Below are 21,520 nucleotides of genomic sequence, written 5' to 3'. Positions count from 1 at the left end.
AGATAGTGTCCAGTGAAACATTACATGTTGCCAGAGGAAAATTCCTTGGAAAAGAAGGAAGAAGTTACTTTCTTCCAACTCAGGAGGCTGGGTACCCTGAGGACTGCTGGTCTTACTGTTAAAGACAGTACCTCTGCTTTCTCCTCATCACATGTTATAGATGGGCTTTTGGAGACTGGTCACTGAACTAATTTTGAAATTAAGGGGTTTTTTGTTTTTTCATGAAACACTACGTTTTTATGAAAGGCTTTGCTACAATAATTTTTTCAAAGGTGACTGAGCTCGAGTTGTCCACAAGAAAACAATGTGGGAAGGGAGCTTTAGCTGTGAAAGCTGGTTTGTTTTTTAGGTTTTTTTTTTCCTGAGAGCTACTTCTTGGTGTAGAAGTGGTTCATTACCGGCTGTTAGCTGAGTCAGGAGAATTACAGTGTAAACTTGCCTTAACGTGTCAGAATTTCCTTCTTAGTTCAATGTAAGTGGTTCAGGTAACTGTGTGTTCTTCCTTCTTTTTTTCCTAGGAAAGTTCAGTTTGCATCCTTCCAATATATTCCTGTGGCAGAACACTAAAACATCAAAGACAACTGAAAAATGGGTCAAAAAAAATTAAAGAGAGTGATCCTTGTGGCTAAGTCTCCTTTTGGAAATAGGAGTATCATATTTCCTAAACAGTCAGACCTAAGCGAGGAGAGTGAAATGCTGGATTGCCAAAGAGCTCAAACTTCTGAAGACGTAGGTTCAAATAGCAAGTGAAAGTCAAACTAGACCTTTACCTCCTTTTTTCTTCCCAAGGACGGTTACAGTATTTCCTAGGTTTTAGCTTTCTTGAATCCATTGTTACTTCTATTGTCTCTCCCAAATCAGCACACAGTGTTTCTTGCATAATGCTGCTGCCCCTCTAGTTATGCTGGCCAAACCCATGTTTTTCGGCAGCTGCTGGTTTTTTGATTCTGTAGTTTGGTTTCAAATGGTACCTAATTGAAAAATAATCTCTTGGCTTTCATTTCTTCTATGAGTAGCTTCCCAGTAATAAACAGTATAAACTAAAAAAGCTGTACTTCAAGCAGCATGGACCGGGAGTCACATGTGGAATAGAATAATTATGTCCTAAAGTTTGCAGTGCAAAGATGTTTTTCCTAAACTAAATTACTTGGAGTTCTATCCTACAGTGCTGTAATGGCAACATGACTGTTTTCCCTAGTGGTTTTTTTTGTATCCAACTTTCTCATTTTTATGGAGCAGTGACTTGTGCCAGAAAGTAAAAGTCAAGCATTTCCTACTGAAAAAATGGTAACAGTTCTGTTATTGCAGAGAGGTACCTATTCCAGGTATGGGATACTTCATTGATACTGTATTCCAAATAAAGAGAAATCCTGACTGAAGACATTTGTGTCACTGCAGATTTGCAGATACACTCTATGATTCATCCAAGATGTTCTCAGGTGGACATAGAATCACGAGTATGTGATGGGAAAGCAAAGAAAATTTACACATGGGGAGTATTTTTGGATTACCCTGACCTCAGAGTAAGTCTGATTTCAATTTTGTTAACACTGAAGTGGGACATTTTCTTGATACCTGTACAGTCACAAATCCAGTTGGTTGTTAACCAATGCCAATTCAAACAATTAGGGGAGGGATATTTAGCTTGTGAAATAATTCAGCCTGTAATGGACCTTGTTTCCACAGCTGGTGTAGACTGTTCCTCTTGCTTTTAGTGTACTAAATTTTAGGAGACTGTTTTCTCTTCCTAATTTTTAATGTAAAAGGGGTTTTTACATTTTAAAATAGCCCACTGACAACTTCCTAGTAATGTTGGTTATTAATGTCTTAGCAGTTTTTATGATGGATTGGGGTGGGGTTGTTTTGGTCTGCTATTTGCATGTTTTTATTTAATAGGAACCAGAAAATAGGACTGATTTTCAGCAGTGATGGCTTTAAACCTGAAGTTTAGTGATCTGAAGTTCATACTGGATAAAATACTAGTACCTGCTTTTCTCAAATTCTTTCAAAATCCAGTGTTAGAATTGTGCATTCATGGAGTTGCAGTGTTATAAGGTTATCTTGGTTCCTTGTAGAAGAGAATCCTAGGCTACAGTTGGGGAAAGGGTGAAGAATGGGCCTAACTACAGCTTTGCATGGATTGGAGAAGGTTGGAGAAGGACCTCTCCTTCAGAGGATATTGCTGTGAGGAAAATTTGGGAAATTGCTAGGTTGAAGTGCTGGAAAATGGTCAAAGCAGAGGGGGCTGCTGTTTACCTGCCATGATGAGAAGGAAGTATCACAGAATCATTTAGGTTGGAAAAGACCTCTGAGATTCAGTCAAACCTGTGACTGATCACCACCTTGTAAACTAAACCACAGCACTAAGTGCCACATCCAGTTGTTTCTTGAACACTTCCAGGGATGGTGACACCACCACTTCCCTGGGCAGCCTGTTCCAATATTTAACAACCCTTTCCATGAAGAAATTCCTCCTGATGTCCAGCCTAAACCTCCCCTGGCACAGCTTGAGGCTGCGTCCTCTTATCTTGTCACTAGTTGCCTGGGAGAAGACTACAGGAGATTGATTCCTTTTGAGAGAACAGGGCTGCCTCAACTGTCCTGACTCAGCACGTTTGGAACAAAACATAACCAAGTGCAGAAAGAGGCATTTGTAATGCTTGCTCCAGATCACGAAATCAACAGAGCAAATGTGCAGCTGGCCTGGTAGCAGCAACAGAGCCTAAGCCTGCTCTTCATTTGGCAGGAAGAGCTGCAGTGCCTGCATAGGAATTAACCATTTTCTTTTCACCAGACTTCTTTGCCACATTCAGAAACACCAGCGATATGATACCGCAGCTGATTTGAAAAGTTAAAGATTTTACATTAAGAAAACAGCCAGTATGCTCCCAATCCAGTACATACTGATTCTTCTTGGTTTGTATCACCTTGATTATTCCATCTCTAGTAATACAGAAACTAGGACCTGAGCTGAACAAACTCAAAGAGAAATGTCTTACTTGGGAATAAAAACCTGCAGAATTTACCAAGCCCTGTATCACAAACCAACTTCAAACATGTAAAGCAAAATCACCAAATAAAGAACGTAATGTTGGGTTCCTAAGATTTCTTGCATGCTGACAGTTTGTGATAAAAAAAGCCACAAATCTTGTTCACAAAAATTCATTATGTAGCATTTTACACTAAAATACAGAATGCTGTTATGCAGCTAAGCATCTGGGGAGCTTAGCCCCAATTTTAAAAAAAAAAATCTCTAGGAAAAGCAGCTATTTACTAGAACAAGGATGAGGGCAGAACAAACTACCAGATTTGTGCAATTGAATCAAGCTGAATGTTAGGAAGCGTTTTACCATACAACAAATCAAACAGATTTACCTTGACCCTAAAAGATGCAGAGTACAAAGCTCCTAGTAATTTCCCACAAAAAAAAACCCAGATCCATATCTTTAGAGAGAGAGGACTAAAATTATCTGAAATGTTCAGGAATATGTTTTCACAGTACCAAAGAAAAGGAATTCAGGGAAGCCATGTAGGAGTTTGTCCTGAGAGACATGCTGGATACTGAACAAAGGGGCAGTCAAACCCACATTGCAGTGACAGCTGTGGGCAACAACAGAGACGAGGCCAGGAGGAAGATACAGCCAAACTAAGAGCAGAGTGAAAATTCCAGAGGTAAAATATGTATTTTATTTTATCCATGCTAATTCATACATATTAATGTATGGAGACTCTTCCTTGGTTGCAAAGCTATCCTCCCACTACCTACAGTCACTTCAATGCTCAATCTCAACACACAGTTAAATAATTTCTGCTAAAGCTTTTCCTGACAGTTTTCTTGCATTCAAATATACCTGCTCATTCTTCCAACTTTGAAGCATCATCCCTACTTGCAGGAAACCTGCTCCTTGCACTAAATAGAACTACTTAGCTGATTTATAGGGCATTTACTGTAACTGCTTTTGGGCACAAACAAAGCAGTCTTTTTTCTTTTTCCTTCTCTCAGCAAAGAATCAGAACTGTCAGAAGTATCCATTAGCACAGTGTTTGTCCAAGAATTCTGTCATATTGCTGTTATTACAGGAAAGACAAGAAAAGCAATCTCAGACAAGGACATATGACTTGGCAGACATATGAAAAAGAGATATCAGCCTAATATTCCAAGAAGAAACTTAACTACTGCCAGCAAGCTGACAGCTACAGTTCATGTGCATCTGCTGTTTCCCAGGAACTGCATTTTGCAGAAGTGTGAAGTCAGACACTTCACAATTTTAGCAAGTTAAGATATTAAAGAAAAAAACCTCAGCACTCTGAATCCATATTAAAAAAACCAAGCAAACTTTAATATGTTTTCTTCCAAGATCTAATATATAAATACAGTGGCAATAACGTACTCTTCTTTTGTAAGCTTGGATGAAATATATTGAAGTCCACTTTTCGCATGTTATATAAATAATCATCTAAAGCAACCTAGAAAAGAAAAAAAAAAGCTCAATCCAGATGGTGCACACAAATAATTAGGCATTAAGTTTAGAAAGCAATACATGAAACTGAATGGGAAACTGCAAAAAAGGCTTGACAGTTTGTGCTATTAAATGCTAGTGTAATCATCACATTTCAAGCATATAAAAAAGGCAACTTTTGTGAAGAGAAGTGTTATCTTTTAGTAGACCAATCAGCAAATTATGAAAATAGACAGGATTTGGGGGTCTTGCATCAGAACAGCAGTCTATGAATATACAGACATCTTGGTTGGAAAGATGTAGTTAAAAGAGAAGGATTACAAGTGTTGATCTAAACTGTAAGGTTCTACAGTCAGGCACACATTACGATTTTTATGATTTTCAGGTGTTACATCCTCCCAAAACAGACACATGAAATAGTAGTTAACCATGCTTGATTTGATACTCTTCACAAATGTATCAGCACAGTAATAAGTCCATCACTTAAAGAGTGCATATATCACACCTACCGTACAGAAAAAAGCAGGATATGCCTTCACAGGAACTTTCTTACTGAAAGATCTAGCCTAAAAGTAAATGGGGTAAGGTGGGAGGGAAAAACAAAACACAAAAAAAAAGTACTTAGCAGAAGAATTTGCCATTTGAGATTAAACATCAAGTACTATATATAAGGCTTAGAGGCAACAAACTGTAAAACAAGCATTATCCCTTCTTATTTTGACATCTTGAAACTGTAACGTTTCATTCCATGAAAGCTGCGTACAAAAGTAGTTACACCAAAGTATGTAAAACTGGGAGAGTCTTGCTAAAATACTTATATGATTTGACAGACTTCCAAGACCACATACTATAAACGAAGGTGAATTAGCATTCCTTGTTCCAACAAAGTCCCAAGTAGAATGTGGTTTAGTGAATACAGTTTAACCTTTTTTTTTTCCCAACAGATAAAAATGATGGAAGACCAGAAATGCATTTTTCTGAGTGCATCTTTTTGGTTCAATGTTGCCATCAGTCCCAGGAGCCCAGTTATAAAAGCTCTAGTTACATTTCTGAGACATCTAAATGATCTCAGTTCCCCAGTATCTACAATAAACATCTAAAGCATGGCTGAATCAAATCTGCAATTTAAACTCATATTCAACTCAGTACATCTAACAGAGCTGAACAAGTCTTCCTGTAATGCCTGTCTATAAAAACAAAATTCCTCCTTGTTTTGCCTTTTCTTACAGGTTAAAACAAACTAACTCTCTATAAATACTGACAAGAATGTGTGAGTTTGTTAGCTTAGTTTTTCATGGACCCTTCCCGACAACTGAGAAACAACAGCCTGAAACTTTAGAAGGAAAAAATTAACAATCTTTTCAGAAGACAAATTATTTTAAAACTTTGAGATATAATAACACGTGTGTGTGTGTGTGTATATGTATCTCTAAAATAGAAAAATGTTCTTCCCTGATCTAATGCTCTGCCCTACTATTATTAATTGCAAGATGAAAAAATAAAGTAGTCTTGTTTGACCTTCTTAACCCAGAATGGGTCACATGTCATGCAGAAAACATTTTATCTCCCTTGGTAAGCTGAGTCCATAATGATGTAGCACAACTGAGACAAATGCAAAAAGCCAAAAGGGAGACCCTTTTAAACAAGGGGAATCAGGGAAGGGGTGCTAAAGAGAAAGAGGGAGAATGTGTAAATGTATTTGTAGGCTTTCAAAGGGAACACTGTGGGACTGACAGAACATTTGTTATATGCTTTCATGCTGATAAAACACACAATTCCTAAGGAAAACTGCAATCTCCATTATCATATTTTGCCATCTGCTGGTCAGCAGTTGCAGTGTCAGAAGACCTGACCATACTCCAGAAACCTTCCTCCCAAGATTAAGGGCCACATACTACAACATGCTTCATGTAACATGGCTGAAACTCCATTCAGCATTTCAGATTTATGTGTCTTCTGGCTGTGGAATGGGGGTGGTAATTGTTACCCTCATCCTCTAAAATATGTGCTTTGTGTAACAAATACTGAGATGGCTGAAACCTCTCTGCAGTTTTGAACTTTACCTACCCTGTAATCCCAACTAAAACAAAGGATAAATGGCTGGAAGGACCCTCAGGCAAAACAAAATCGTGATTTTATGCAGCAGAACAAATGCATTTAAAGGTACCAGCCCATTAGATTCACCTAAAGTCCTGAAATACTCCACAAGCACTGCCAGCAAAAGCCCATTTTGTCCATTAGGGCAGAAAGTAGCCTTGTCCTTGCATTAACAAAGACCATCTGATTATGAAGGAGGCCAACACCCTGTTACTGCTGCCAGTTATGGCCAGTTCAAGTGGCTTGAACACTATAGAGTTCCTGCACTTTCAACTATTCACTGATGATGGAGACTAGAAGCAAATATTCAGAGAGGAATTTTTTTAAATTTTAATTAAGATGATATAACCCATCCATTAAAAAACATACACAGGGGGAGAAAAAGGGAGGAGGGCCAGGATCAACATTCAGTTGAATAAAATGCTAATGCTGTCCTAATCTGGTTTCCTTGGGTTTATACTTTTCTATTTAGTCTCCAGTTACATGATCACATTGCGTATTTCCCACAGGACCCTCCCAGTGCTTAACATGGGCAGGGCTCTAAGAATGAAGTGGGAAGGAAGGAGGCCTGTTCTATTCAGAAGCTGGTAGACTCATGTTGGGAGCCAGGGGACCAATGCACTATGAATTATTGAATTATCTGGAAGGTTCTGAAGAACCAAATTCTCTTCCTGCTTCTGTCCCAAAGTTTCCATACAATACCAGCAACCAAATTTTAAGTGTGCGGACCATAAATACACATTACTCATTTTCCATGCCTCCCATCCCTGATACGAGGCATTACAGGTCACGCACTTGGCATTTTTCTAAGCCAAAATTGCAACTAAAGTCAATGGGTTTTAACACTGTGCATTATGGGTTGAAGGGTGGAGAATAAAAAAACTAAAAAGCCAAAATATTTCAGCTTGAACAAAGATAATTGACAGTTTTGATGTTGTACTTTTGTCTCTGTTCCCTGCTTGTAAATGGAATAAAGTTTTCTTGGGCATGTGACCACAAAAACTGAGACATCAGGTTAAACAACATGAACAGGAATGCCTTAAATGCAAATTATAATTAGTGTATGAAAAATAAAGCCAAAGGATACACAGAATGGTTTGGGTTGGAAGGGATCATCTGATTCCAACCCTCCTGCCATGGACAGGAACACTTCCCACTAGACCAAGTTGCTCAAAGCCCCATCCAACCTGCCCTTGGACACTTCCAGGGATGGGGCAACCACAGCTTCTCTGGGCAACCTGTTCCAGTGCCTCACCACCCTCACAGTAAAGAATTTCTTCCTAATATCTAATCTAAACCTGCTGTCTTTCAATTTAAAGCCATTATCCCTTGTCCTAAACGCCCTTGTAAAAAGTCCCTCTATGGCTTTCTTGTAGGCCCCATTTAGGTACTGGAGGGCTGTTATAACACATAGACATTACTAACATGAAATAAAAACATTGATCAGCTAAGTAGGCACTGACTGAACAAACCAGGAATGCCACATTTGACCTTCAGAAAAAAGATGAAGGGCTCTTCTATTTCTATTGCCTAAGATACTGTGATCACATTTAATCCTGTAATTGAGAATTACATTAATGGTGCAAATGCAGAGATAAATCTGGCATTTCTTTGCTCTGAAGTGGTATCTTTGCAGACCACCTTGATTGGAAGCACTGGGTGCAATACTCAAAGTATACACATACATGTACTTGTAAGAAACTCTTTGCAGTGCTTTGTTTTCCAGATAGAGGCAGACAAAGCATCACCAATAAAACATTCTCGTGCTTTTGTACTACGCACTAGCAAGTGTCTCAGAATGCAGCTAGAATAAAAGCATGAAAGAAAAAACAGAGGACTCTGCAGTTCTTCAGGGCCCATCATCCAATGTTCCAACCAGACAGACTTTCCTAATTGACTTGGCTGTGTGCCAGGAAAAAAATAAACAGAAAGCACCTTTCTCAACATAGCTTTGGGCATGGCTGGTCATGTTAGGGAATGAATCCCCCCTCCCGCACACACTAACCAGCAGTTAAAGGCAACAAGCTCTGTTTTCCTGGCAGCCATTCCACATACATGCTGCCATGTGAAATACCATATGCAGATGTGCTTTCTATGGTGGTGATCCCATGCTGGTACATAGCTGCATTTATAAAAGCCTGCTTAAAGTTTCTCTTCCAGTAATAATTCTTCTAGGCTGCATTTATATATACGTAATTGGACCTGGCTGTGAGTAAACTGTCTCCTGTACATAAAGACAATACTCATACAGAAGTAGTTGTAATATTTGAATGTTTTGTGTGGTGGGATTTTTTTAATGTAAACTCTCAAAATAATAAAAGGCAAAATATTTGAAATTAAGTATGCAGCTTTAAGTCTTCTAACAACAAATGCTTTGTGAAGACGAGCATCAGTTATGCTTATTTAGATAAATGAAAGAAAAGGAATCTCACATGTTCTAGATGAATATGGGCCTGGCTGGCGATGTCATAAATTACATCTCTCACATTTTTGTCTTGCTTGCCTCTTATGAAGTCCTCTTGTGAAACTCCATGCTAGACATAGGAAGGAAAATCAAAATTAAAAAAGAGAAAATACCCTCTATAAATATCAAGTTTCCTTTTTTGCTTCTCAAGAAGCCATCCCAGCAACGAAGCTAAGGACTAAAGACTAAAACAGCCTAAATGTTCTATCATTGCTCTCTCTTCTTTTAATCCCTTTCTTTTGGTCAGTCACTTGGAAAAAAATTCAAGAGAACAAAGAGAACAGTTGGTACAGACTCTCTGCGCGAGTTTGTTTCCTAAAATTTTGTGGTCAGTAAGATAACAAAGTCAGATTTTAAAGTTTGGGGGATTTAGATCAGTTTAGATACCCTATTTTTAAAACCCTAATCCAAGAATCGATATTGAGCAGAAGGAAGCCAGTAACAGCTAACACAGAGGCCATGCTGGCTTTTGAACCTTGGGATTGGTGTGCACATCCCAGGCTTGCAAAAAACCAACCAACCAACCCCCAACCACAAAACATCAAACAAACCCATCTCCAAAAACCAACCAACCAACAAAATCCAGAACCATTGGAAAACAACCCTTCCAAACCCCCAAAAAGCCAACTCTGAACTTATTCTTTGACTATAGTGACCAATGTTAAGACAGAATATGGCATATTCAGAATTGCACCAGTTGCCCACTCCTCTCAACAACACTCAGGCATGTGAGAGCTCTATGAAGGTGGGCAGAAAGGCTTCACAGGAGGTACAGACTCAGGAGAACTCCGCAGTTCTTGCCAGAAGCTGAAATGCTTACAAGATTATCTGCACAGAAGGGATACAAGCTGTTTTTACAGTTTCATTGCAGAACACCTTCCGTGGCAAGGAATGACTGAATTTTCAGGCTATGTTTGAAAAGCTGAAAACTTGGAAGGCCTCCCATAACATGCAGTCCCAGAAGAGCTGAAAGGAGAGTGCAATTCCCTTCTGCAGTCTTATAAACCTGACCTATATCAGTACCTACATTTTTTGCAGCTACTTACACTACTAAATTTCCAATCCAAACTTTTAATTGTATTGAAATTATATTCAGAAAATACTAACACAACCACCTCAGGCATCATCATAATTGCATCCATTTTGGTTATGTTGAAAAAGAACAGCATTAACATTTACAAATAAAGACTGGAAATGAAGGAGTAACAGCTGACATACCTACAGATCAACCCATGGAACATTAATGAAAAATTCTGAGCTTTAATCCCATTTTAGCTAAACTGCAAGATCTGCTAAATTCCAATGCAAATTTGGTGTGCAGTTTAAATTGAAGGACTATACCATCTCCTGCAGAAATGTATGGAATATAGGCCTATGACTGTCAAATATGGAACAAAAAAACTCCCACAAACCACCAGCACATTATGAAAACGTAATAAAGAGAAGCACAAGAAGATTGTTCGGAAGTAAAATTTCTGACAGTGCTTCCTTTATGGTGATAGGAAAAGGAAAAAAAACCAAAAAAACCCACACCCAACCCCAAAACACAAAACCCCATGCCCCATTCCGTACACACATTTTTATACATTAATGGAAAAATTCCATTTTTAATAAAAATTTGCTTCTCTTACCAACATACAAATGTCCATGGGAAGAAAGACCTTTCGTCTTGTACAGTGATACGGAGTTGCTCTTAAACAGGTAACTATGCCTTGTGCTTTCCCAATGTGACTGGCTGCATGGTCAGCATGGATGTCCCTCACACCTAAAATTGCAGAAACAGTATATTAAGAAACATGCAGTCAGGCCTTTTGAGGGCTATGCTCTTCTCTGGTGTGTATCACAGCCATACTTTAGGAAAGCTACGTGCATTGGTCCACAACAGAACTGTCCAAGTGCATAAACTGCCTTGAAATCTCATTTCAGAGGTGCAAAACAGCAAGAAAATTCATTCATTTCCACATTCAGGAGCAAGATGCCTCTTGTTGCAGTATCTGCAAAGGGTAGACTTAGCAGAGCAGCACCTATTTAGATATAACACACTGGTACACAAGCTCATTTTCATTGGCATATCCTCTCCCAGGCTAGCAGTATTCCAAGAACTGCTTTTCCTGCCAGAAAAAGTCATTCAAGTGTGAGATTCCTTACAAGCATTAATGCTTGCAGTGTGGTTTCATGATTAGCTGCAGCTGATTCCTCCGTGTAGTGAAGGCAAAGAGAATGATCCTATGCTTCACCCCCCAAACCCATATTTCTGCCCCCTCCCCTGTGCTGTCAGGAGCAATGAGGCAAAGTGAATCAGATCACCAAAACAATGGAAAAGTAATGTAAGTTACTGCACAGTCAGTCACACAACTGTGAGAATGGAAAGGGGGAGATGAGTGGGACAGAGCAGCACCATTGCTCTTCATGGCAAGACCATCCGAGTTTGGCTCAGACTGATTACAAAGCTAACCCAGGATAAAATGAAAATTTAAATTAAAATTTATAAAAACTCTAACAGAAGCAGCATCCTACAAAGAAAGAAATGAGGATAGAGGAATTACAGATCACTGTAATTGATCAGAAACTGACATCTGGAAATGATAATGGGGGTACCAGAATCACTGCAGAAGCCTGTCTAGGTCTTCAGTGGGTCCCAGAAGCCTCTGTGAAAGAGTGACTATACCCAGACTACAGGGACTGATTTTGGCAATGGCAGCAGAAAACAAAGTGTGGCTTGGTTGAATCAATGGATATTATTTACTAACTACTTAGGCAATTATTTAGAGAGCACAATTATTAATATTTTTAAATGACAGGAGCTGAGAGGAAGTACCAGAACGCTGGATGACACAATTACCAGTAAACATGAGCTTGATGAAAGGAATAAGATGAAATCAGCAAGAATAAGACAGCACTAGTACTGGGAGAGAGACACACTAACTGGTCAGGAATAAGGAGTCTAAAAAGCACAAGAGATTTCGCAAACACGACCTGAATGAAACCAGGTCCACCTAGTCTAGAAAACCCTGCTAATGGGCAACCCCAAGAAAGGGGCTGTGTTTGATTACTTTCTCCATCTGTGGAAAAAAATCACAGAAGTTAACTGTTTAATACGCAGTGAAGGAGACTTTTGCTTAGGTATTTTGTTACATTTCTATATTTAAGAGAAGCTAAACATGACAATAGAACACTTAAAATATCCAGAGTCTCCACACAGATTTTCAAAAAAAATTTTATCTGATTTGTACAAGGAGTGAATGATCCAAGCATGACTGAACTTATTCAGGATTTCTTAGAATGGAAGACACTGGTATTTCTCATACTCCTACATCTCTTCAAATCAGAGGTTCAGAAAGACACTTGCAACATTTCACTGATCTCCTACTGAGGAAGCAAATATCAGATGCTAAGAAGCAAGTTCCTCAGTTCTTCCAAAGAATATGCTCACCATCTCTGGTTTTTTACTTCTCTTTTTTCTATTTTTTTGAACTCTTTTAACATCAGTATTTGCCTTTCATCAGACTACTCTGATAAGCAAGAGGAAAATATTGCTACTACAATACTAAACACTACTAAATAATAATAATAATATATATTCACCTTTTTTTTTTTTTACATCAGAACTCATACAGGGAGTACTTCCAGAACGAAACAGACACCTAAATGAAAACTATCCTTTTCTTCAGCACAAATGAACAGTTCTTTCCCAGTCTATGATTCTTACATTAGACATGACACAGATTGTAGCTCTTGATCACAAGGATCATCTTTGTCACGTTTTTTCTAGCTATTCATTTAGTGATAGTTAACGTATTTCTAGGAAGAGGAGAGGATTCAGACCCAAATTTACATCACCAAGGGAAGTTTATAGTTTGGGAAGTTGACTGTTTCAAGATAATCAGTGTCTCTCACTGATTATAGAACAACAGCTGCAGGATACCTATGGTACTTTGTATTCTAACAAGTAGGACAATCCAAATACAGTGAAGAGCTGAATTTACCTCGCTCTACAAGAGGAGCAAGAACAGAGAAAACAAAGCAACAAAGAACAGCAGGAAACTGCACTTCAATGAGCTTTGCACTGAGCAGCTTCCAAGGCTTCCACAGTTCTAGGACAGCTGCAGTACGATTCCACATTTATGGTTCATCATTCAAAAGGTATCTGAAGTACTACCTAGGACAACTTTTACTGAAATTAAACTCCAGTGGAAAAAGAAAGGGCTTTTTGAAATATCAGTAAACATTGTACCTGCACTAATAAGTCATCAGCAAAATCTAGAAAGGGGAAAACACCTACCCAGCATTTCCAAGGTGAGGTACAAGAGAGCACTCTGAGTGTTCTCGGCGTATGTTTCGAGCTCCTGGATGTTACGGTATGCCCTATCATCCAAATTCTTCTCCTGTAACATGAACGCGGAACTTCAGCAGAACATAAACATAACACTGCTCATACAGGCTTATTACTACAGTCACGTCAACCCAACGCACTACCAGAAACAAAAGAAGAGCAAAAGTGAGAGACAGAGAGAGTATAAACTCAGACAGAAGCAGCCATTAAAGCTTACCAGCAAGTCTAACAAATAGCTATGCTCAACTGCAGCCAAGTCTGCTTACAGGAGGAAATACAACTTTTTGCAATAATATGAAATCAGAATTCTCCATAAAAAAAAGAGACAGCCAAAACAAAACATCATACGGTATCCTTACACCATAGGGTTGTCAATTTTAATATTTAATTTGCATCTGAAGGAGAGAGAAATTTAGATAAATAGGAACGTATTTTTTAAAAACATAAAATAGATCTATGAAATGCACACAAATTTCTAAGTCATGTGCAAACCATAGATTCATAGAACCATAGAGTGGTTTGGGTTGGAAGGGACTTTAAAGATCATCTAGTTCCAAATTCCCTGCCATGGACATGGAAACCTTCTACTAGACCAGGTTGCTCAGAGGCCCATCCAAACTCTGAAGACCTCATAGAGAGCCCACAACCTCTCTAGGCAACCTGTTCCAGTGCCTCACAACCCTCACAGTAAACAATTTTTTTCTCAGATCGAATCTAAACCTACCCTTCTTCACCTCAAGGCCATTCCCCCTTGTCCTATCACTACATGTCCTTGTCAAAAATCCCTCTCCAGCTCTTGTAAGCCCCTTCTAGGTAACGGAAGGTGCTCTAAGGTCTCCCCAGAGCCTTCTCTTCTCCAGGATCAACAGCCCCAAACCACTCAGTCTGTCTTCACAGGAGAAATGTTCCAGCCCTCTGAAAAACTTAGTGGTGCTAATAAATAATACACCCAAAATAATAAAATACACCCAAAAATGTAACATCCTCCAGCATTCTTCCTGTCCTAGCGGCTTCTGTGGTTGAAACATACCACTCTTAAGACTAAAAACCAGTCTTAACATTAAGAAACTCTGAAGTCTTTCATGGCAACGACCCTCTGCAAGTAACTGACAATCAATCTGCTCAGTCTATAGCTTCATGAGACACTAACTTTAGCAACAAAATTAGCTTAGGATATTCCTGCACTCTGCTTTTCATTCTTGTCCTTGTGTCAGAGTTCATAGCAACATCACTGTACCAGTGATATTCTTAATCTTGTTTTTTCCCCAGAAAAAAAAGGTGGCTATTTTAAACTTCATGTCATTTGAATGCTCCAATTTACACCACTGCTCAGAAAAAATTCCACAGCCATGATTAGGAGTATCATGAAAGCGTGGCAGAAGGGTTCCGTTAGGTCATTTAGTTTTTGAGGTTTTATATCCACATGAACTCACAAACTACATCAATTTAAGACAAAAATAAACTAAGGATTCTATTAGCCATTTTGGCAGAAAGAACAGAAACTATGAAGAGTAGCATCAAGAGAGAATAAAAAGAAATATAGCAGTATCATTTTTGAAGAGAAATACTACTGTCTGGAAAAGATGAATTACATAAGCTTTTGTTTTACACACGAACACATAAAAATAAGGAAAAGAAAACCAAATTATGACTAAAGCCAGAATCAGACTCTGAAGGATAAATACTTACCCTTTCATCTATGATCTTCATCAACCACATTTTAGTCAAGTTATGTCTCTTGACAGCCTGAAAAGTATCAAATAAAATCTCCATGTTAATGTATATAAAGTCATGGCAGTACTACATTCTGAAGGCTGAAATACATTTTAGACATTTATTACAAGAATTGTATTCAGTGGGTTAAATTAAAGTGGCACGCCATTGGAAAATGAGAATCTTCTTCAAACAGAAAAGTTTTCAACTGGCATTTACTGCAAGTTGCTGCACACAAAAAAATGACATACCAGACATCAAGCCAGCTAACTAAAAGCATTTCTTTAAAAATATTTTTTGAAACTAATTTATTCTTGGAATCATATGTTCCCACAAAATATTTGCAGATAAATGTGTTCACTTTCCAAAAAGAACAGAGTTTCCTCCAGAGTCCAGGAAAAAAAATATTTCCCCTGTAAATTTTCAAGAAAATGTCGGTACAACATACTAATACATACTGTAAAGACAGAATGCTAATAAAGCAATATAATTAATATTATGGGTTTGTTTAAAAAAATATCTCCCAGCATCTTATATTCATGCATTCTTCTTTTGGTTCTTATCTTGTACTTGACTTCCTTCCTGTGCCACTTCATTCTATCAACTTACCTTCAATCCTCTTAATTACACCCTTTGAGTTTTTCAGAACACACTGTCAGAAAGGTTACAATCACACATATAAACATCTATAAACAAAACTTACAGAGCAAATTTTTCACAATTTAGTCCTTATAGCTCACTTTCAACAACTTCTTTGCATCCATCATATTAGTAAATGTTTTTTCAAAGTTTGACAAGACCAGATCTTGTTGATTCAATAAATTCTGCTTGAGACAGTACTTGGTACATGAAAAGGCAAATTTTAAGTTACAACTACAAATGTCAGGTTTGACTGTCACTTGTTCACCTTGAGTACCATTTTGTAAATGAAATCCTTGAAACGCTAATGGGTCAAGACTTAAAAGGACCAAACTCAATTAATTATGCTAAATTACCCAACTTGTACATTACATCCATTTTGAGTTACCTTCATCCTAACACATGGGTCCTCATTTCTCCCAAGTTTTAAAAATTGGCTACTTCCACAGAAATGAATGGAGAATTAGGCCTCACTTTTCAAATGTTCAAAATGGACAGAAAAGTAAGATCAAACATCATATAGTTGCTGTGTAAGTTTATATTAAAGTTACCAAGAGCTGAGCTATTAAAAAATTAGAAATACTACTAAAGGCTATTTATCTACTTCACTAGTGTATTAAGATTTGGAATCCAAATGCAAGTATTCTGGGATATACAAAACTTCAGGAACACATTTAATATCATGAACTAAATTTATTCTGGAAAATCACATTGTCCTCATATAAACTCAACAGCCACAAAAGACTAAACATAGAATATGCTGTGGAAAGACATGCTAATTCTATTATTGTGAGTTCAGGTGTCTTTCCAAATCCTTGTTTCTAAGAATTGCAATGACATTCTTGGGCATTTGTGAAGTCATGGGCTTCAAGTAGGTCACTCTTGGGGTATTTGCTGAAATATGGAAATAAAATCCCATCTTGACTGCAAAGATCACCAACTCACATTGAATTGTTAGTTCTCTGCAGTGCTCAGAGCTATCAGAGCTCCTGGAAATACTTTCTGCATTATTTCTGATCATCTCATTTTGCAAGCAATTCTGTTTGGATTGTATTAAATTGGTATTCCTTCATAGGAATCATACATGAGGTGAAGTATCACCAAAAACAATTCTTCTTCCTCTTCAAAATCAATTTTCTGGTTTGTGAGAAAGGAGTACAACTGGCAGTCTTAACTGCTGGAAAGGGTTGCAATTGGTATCCCAGTATCTGAATAACTTATATATGCTGTACTGGTTTGGGCTGGGAAAGAGTTCATTTTCTTCACAGTACTTTTATGGGGCTGTGTTCTGGATTTGTGCTGGAAACAGTGTCATTGGTTAGAACAGACAAAACCCTGACATTATTTCCCACAGTAGTATTAAATTTAAGCCAATTTTAGGACAAGAAAAGTATGTTTTACCCTCCACAATTCTGTAGCAACAGGCTGATGTGGTGGGTTATCGCTGTATATGTCTTCCACGGCGTCCCTCCAGAACTGCATCCGCATTAAACCTGTCGTCTTCTGAGTTATGGAGTCTTTAATCTGGAAAGGATACATCTGGAGTGAAATCAGTGTCTTTAGGCCACTTGGTCTATCTATGCTGAAAAGACAGACACAGGACATAGTCAAGCTCAGCAGGGAAAGAGCTCAGTTCTGTATTGACATTTATTCCTCACAAAGCTTAGGAACACTACATAGAGTAAAACTGAAATCTTCACCACAACCTGATTTTAAAACATATAAAGATTAAGTGCCAGACAACCCTCACCTTAGCTTTCTTCCCAGGAGGAAAAAAAGCAGTGGTGACAGCAGTGAGGGAGGGCACACCAGGGGTTGCCAGAAGCACAGCCTACAGTCAGGGGTTTTGCCTCGTCAGCTCACTTCCTCGATCACTCCTTTCTGGCAAGTGTTGCCAACTTTCCCGATTGCACTGACAATTTCTGGCCACCTAGCAAAGGGGAGAGACTGCAACCACTCCTCTCTCACAACTCTCTTAACAGCAAACTTCCCTCCTGGCAGCCTTTTCATCACCTCACTTCTGCCAACAAAGACTTGGTCCTGATTGTATCATCCCATTTTTTGACAGACTTTCTACAGTTAGGATTTAGCTGCACTCTACCCATTCACTGCATGTGAAGCCAGGATTTAGATGCAATCACATAACAGTATCAAGAACCACCGCCTGTTTGTTATAATTCAATTTTAAAATGCATGCCGAATTAAAAAGTCAGATAAACTATACACATAAACAAAGTAATAGGGGCAGGCTGGCTACTTTCCACGGGCCACTCAAAACTGGAGGTTTGTACTGCACTATTTATTCATTGCCCTTGACACTATAAAAGTTAATCTTGGGAAAACAGCACCTACTACAGAAAGAGTACCTACAAGTGTAATTTAGATAATCAAAATTGTTATTTTAAATTTCCAGAGTTCACAAATATATTTTAATACCTGCCTGAGCCAGTTCCACATTGAAGGCTCTCAAGGCAAAAGCAGAGGTTCGAGATTCTGCAGGCAACAGCAGAGAACACAGAAACCCTTCATAGTCACGCTTCCTAGAAAAGAATCAAAATGCACATTTGTTATTTATAGCTCAAAGTCAATTGGTGTGCTATTCCTTAGCACTGAACTCCTGAAAGAGTAGGGGTAAGTAATAGCTCAAAACTCTGACTTTGCAGAAGTAGCAGCTTTTTAAGCTTGTTTTAAAATAAGACCAAGTCCAAGAGAGAAGGGAGGCTGTCTGAACTCTCAGTGCACCTCTGAAATCCAGATCTCAAGGCATGAAGCATGGCTGTGGCAGAACTGCAAAAAGAATCCAGATTGTCCAATTTGCAGATTTCTGTTCCAAACATGACACCACGTTTCTTTAAAAGATTGTGCTTTGGAGCTTGGCAGAAGAGTGTTTGCTTAACCATTAAGTTTTTGTTTACTGGCAACTATACTCAAAGCATAAAACCTCCAGGAGTTGGCAGTTTCGCTGCAGGTAACTTGCCTTCATTTGGCCACGTGGATGTGCCACGAAATTAAAAACAGTGCTCAGAATCATAAACTACAAAATCACTTCAGCTAACAAAAACACCTGACCATCTCTGAAAAGCTGAACTGCTTGTATTGAACATTTCTGTGTACTTTCTGATAAGCCTGAAACCTGATTCTTCCTTAGAACAAGACGAACTCCCAAGTTTGGCCTGGAGAGTGAAGAAGCAGGTTGTCAAGGAAAACACATGTACTCATTTCCATTAAGTTTACTGTGCTTGCATGTATTCGTATTTCTTTTGAGGATGATCTTAAAATAGCAAAGCCAAACTAAACCCAAGGGTTATTAGGATTGCTACTTTTAGCATTGAACAAAAAGGAAGTAAAGTTTAACAGAGGTGCTTAACCCTACAATACACAGCAGCTGAAAGCTAGCAAACGCTTCTTTTCCACAACTGTTGTCAAACTATTTTAGAGCTTGATGCAAATCCAGAAATATTAACCAAAATAATTACATTTTTGAGTTTTAGTATGCTTTAAAGGACACCTTCATATTACAGAACAGATGCGTTAAACCTCCCTCAGTTAAGACACTATCTGAAAAGCATTTATCAGCTCAAAACCTAGGGTTTTTTTCAAGATTAACTGTAGAAATATCCAGTATTGCCCACCCGAGACAGAGCTGCAAGGTTTACAGCCACATTTTCCCAGTTCCATTCTGTCGGTGTTGTTCACACAACACAGAACCACCTCTACTTTCAGAAAGGAAACGAAGAAATGCGTTACACAAAGTACACAGCAACACAATAGAGAAAATTGTCTTCCCTCCGGTAGTGGCATTGACATGGTGGGTTTTTGGTTGTTTTTTTTCTTTCAATTATTCCAAGCTTAAAAATTTAGTGTAGCAAATCCATTAAGCCTCAGTAAAATAAAATTGATATTGCTATAGATCATGTTCCACCCCAACCCTCTTCATGTATTAGTGTAAGGAATGAAGGAGGGAATGACCTTAAGTCATGTATTGAGTGTTTTTCATAGTTTTCAAATAAGCATAAGCTTACATATGAACCCAAAGACAGAAGAAAAATTAGTAATGGCCATTACTGGACTTTCCATATAATGAATTTATAATAAAGCTATCAATCCACAAACTTGTCTTTGAGACAGTGAGAGACATAAAACATACCTATAAGGGAAACATATTTTTAGTCAAATAGCTTGTAGTTAATTTAGGCATTTAACACAAAAAGGAAGACGCAAGAGAAAGGATATCTTCTGTACTGCAAAAACAAATACACATTATTAAAGCATAACTCAGTTGTACTTCCTAATGTGCTGGAGACTCAAATTCAGAACTAGGGAGTTGCTGACACTTGCATAGCCCCAAGTGTTTTATTTCTGTTTGAATAGTAATTCCTTCGACTTATTTTTAATAGTTTATTATTTCCATGCAATATATAAGCTACTGGGAACAGCAGCTTCAATTAAATTATGCCAAAAGCACAACTACCTTTCATTTTACTATTTTGAATGCTTGTTTATTTTTCTAATTCGTCCTTTTATCATTTAATAAAAATACATATAAAAAAAGTTTTAATTCAACCATGTCATTGGAACCTAACTATTCTGTTCACAGTTGCTTGTTACTGGAAACATTTTACCTGCAGATGTTAACTTTACCTGTACACACAGCCTCTGGTCTCCTGAGTATCAGGTAAACAAATCCTGGGTAGAATAACTAGGAAAAGAAAGCTGGATTCTGAAAATCATGAAAAATGCAACGTGGCTGTGCATTCTGGTGCATCTGTATAGGTCAGCTGCTTGGTACTGCACAAAACATTTAAGATCGTCCCATTCCTTTCCCTTAGTTTTCCTACCTCAGACATTACTGCAGACCACACACACCTTTCTTTCAAAGCACCAGTTTGGAGAAAATAAGCCTTTTCCACTCTTTCTATACACACATGGAACCCTTCTCCCAGCTTTTGCCAACCATCTGGAACAATTTCCGAAGGGAAATTACCTAGGTCTTTACTAAGAGACTTGTTTAACATCTTACTTTACAAAGAACTGTACTCCTGGCAACTACAAAGCACCAAAGGGGCCCTACAGATTGTTTACGGCCCAGAATCCAGGAAGGAAAAGTAGCCTGACCTGGAAGTGTCTGAGCTGCACTCCTGCTCCTCTCGGAGCATTTTAGATTCGACCAGAAAAAAGCATGTTTTGGAAACATAGTCTTCCTCCTGGGTTCAGGGTAGAGACGGTACTGAGCTGGTCCAGCTGTCAGAGGGGGAGGGTATTGCCGTGGGAGGCTGCCCAGGAAGGTCGCGGACTCTCCCTCTCTGGAGACATTCAACACCCACCTGGACACGTTCCTGTGTAACCTGCTCTAGGTGACCCTGCCTGGGCGGGGGGGATGGACTGGATGATCTCCAGAGGTCCCTTCCAACACAAACTAATCTGTGATTCTTTGTGCAGGTCGAATCATCCACGCAGCCTAAAATATACGCCTGGTTTCCATGCTCCCGACATAGCGTGGTCCCGCCGGCCCATCGGCGCCGCCCACACGGGTTATTTTCAGGGCCAGTATATTTCAGGGCCAAGGGCAGCCTGGGCAATCCCAGCCATCCTTTCCGGGAGCCCGTCAGCGTTCCCGTCAGGTGGGAAGCGCTGCCGAGCCTTCCCGGGCCGGACTCGCCGCCCCCGCACCTGCAGCCCCCCGCGGCGGGCACTCACCGCACCAGCTCGGCGCAGTACTGCACCGCTCCTCCGGCCGCCGGGCCGCTCCAGCCCGCCGGGCCGCTCCAGCCCGCCGCCGCCGCCGCCCGCCCGCCGAGCGCCGACGGCCGCACC

General features: G+C 39.1%; 1 protein-coding gene across 3 annotated transcripts; it reads right to left on the bottom strand.

Annotated features, from left to right (window-relative positions):
- Positions 1-4,312: 4,312 nt before the first annotated feature.
- Positions 4,313-21,369, bottom strand: NDUFAF6 (NADH:ubiquinone oxidoreductase complex assembly factor 6). Of its 3 annotated transcripts, XM_042036286.1 has the most exons (9): positions 21,031-21,369; positions 18,147-18,246; positions 17,108-17,288; positions 15,044-15,100; positions 13,304-13,406; positions 10,653-10,786; positions 8,990-9,091; positions 4,970-5,026; positions 4,313-4,467 (listed from the first exon to the last, which is right to left on the bottom strand). In XM_042036286.1, exons 2-9 carry the CDS (start codon positions 18,161-18,163, stop codon positions 4,339-4,341), a joined length of 780 nt encoding a protein of 259 aa, XP_041892220.1. In that variant the 5' UTR covers positions 18,164-18,246; positions 21,031-21,369; the 3' UTR covers positions 4,313-4,338. The 3 variants fall into 3 exon arrangements, with proteins under 3 accessions (XP_041892220.1, XP_041892222.1, XP_041892221.1); XM_042036288.1 differs by lacking the exon at positions 21,031-21,369 and having other exon boundaries at positions 18,143-18,246; XM_042036287.1 differs by lacking the exon at positions 21,031-21,369 and having other exon boundaries at positions 17,108-17,230; positions 18,143-18,246.
- Between the last annotated feature and the right edge of the window lie 151 nt (positions 21,370-21,520).

This window comes from Corvus kubaryi, unplaced genomic scaffold (genome assembly GCF_017639235.1).
Source record: "Corvus kubaryi isolate FWS band 111438036 unplaced genomic scaffold, C.kubaryi_AGA036_p1.0 37385, whole genome shotgun sequence".
Classification (NCBI taxonomy): domain Eukaryota; kingdom Metazoa; phylum Chordata; class Aves; order Passeriformes; family Corvidae; genus Corvus; species Corvus kubaryi.
Note: the sequence above shows the minus strand (reverse complement) of the source record. Positions and strands in the feature narration are given on the sequence as shown.

Excerpts from the sequence above, each read along its gene's own strand:
- NDUFAF6 (XM_042036286.1), bottom strand. Across the intron at positions 9,092-10,652 it reads CCATGGACATTTGTATGTTG|CATGGAGTTTCACAAGAGGA; the intron begins GTAAGAGAAGCA and ends TCCTATGTCTAG. Across the intron at positions 4,468-4,969 it reads ATCCTGCTTTTTTCTGTACG|GTTGCTTTAGATGATTATTT; the intron begins GTAGGTGTGATA and ends TTTCTTTTCTAG.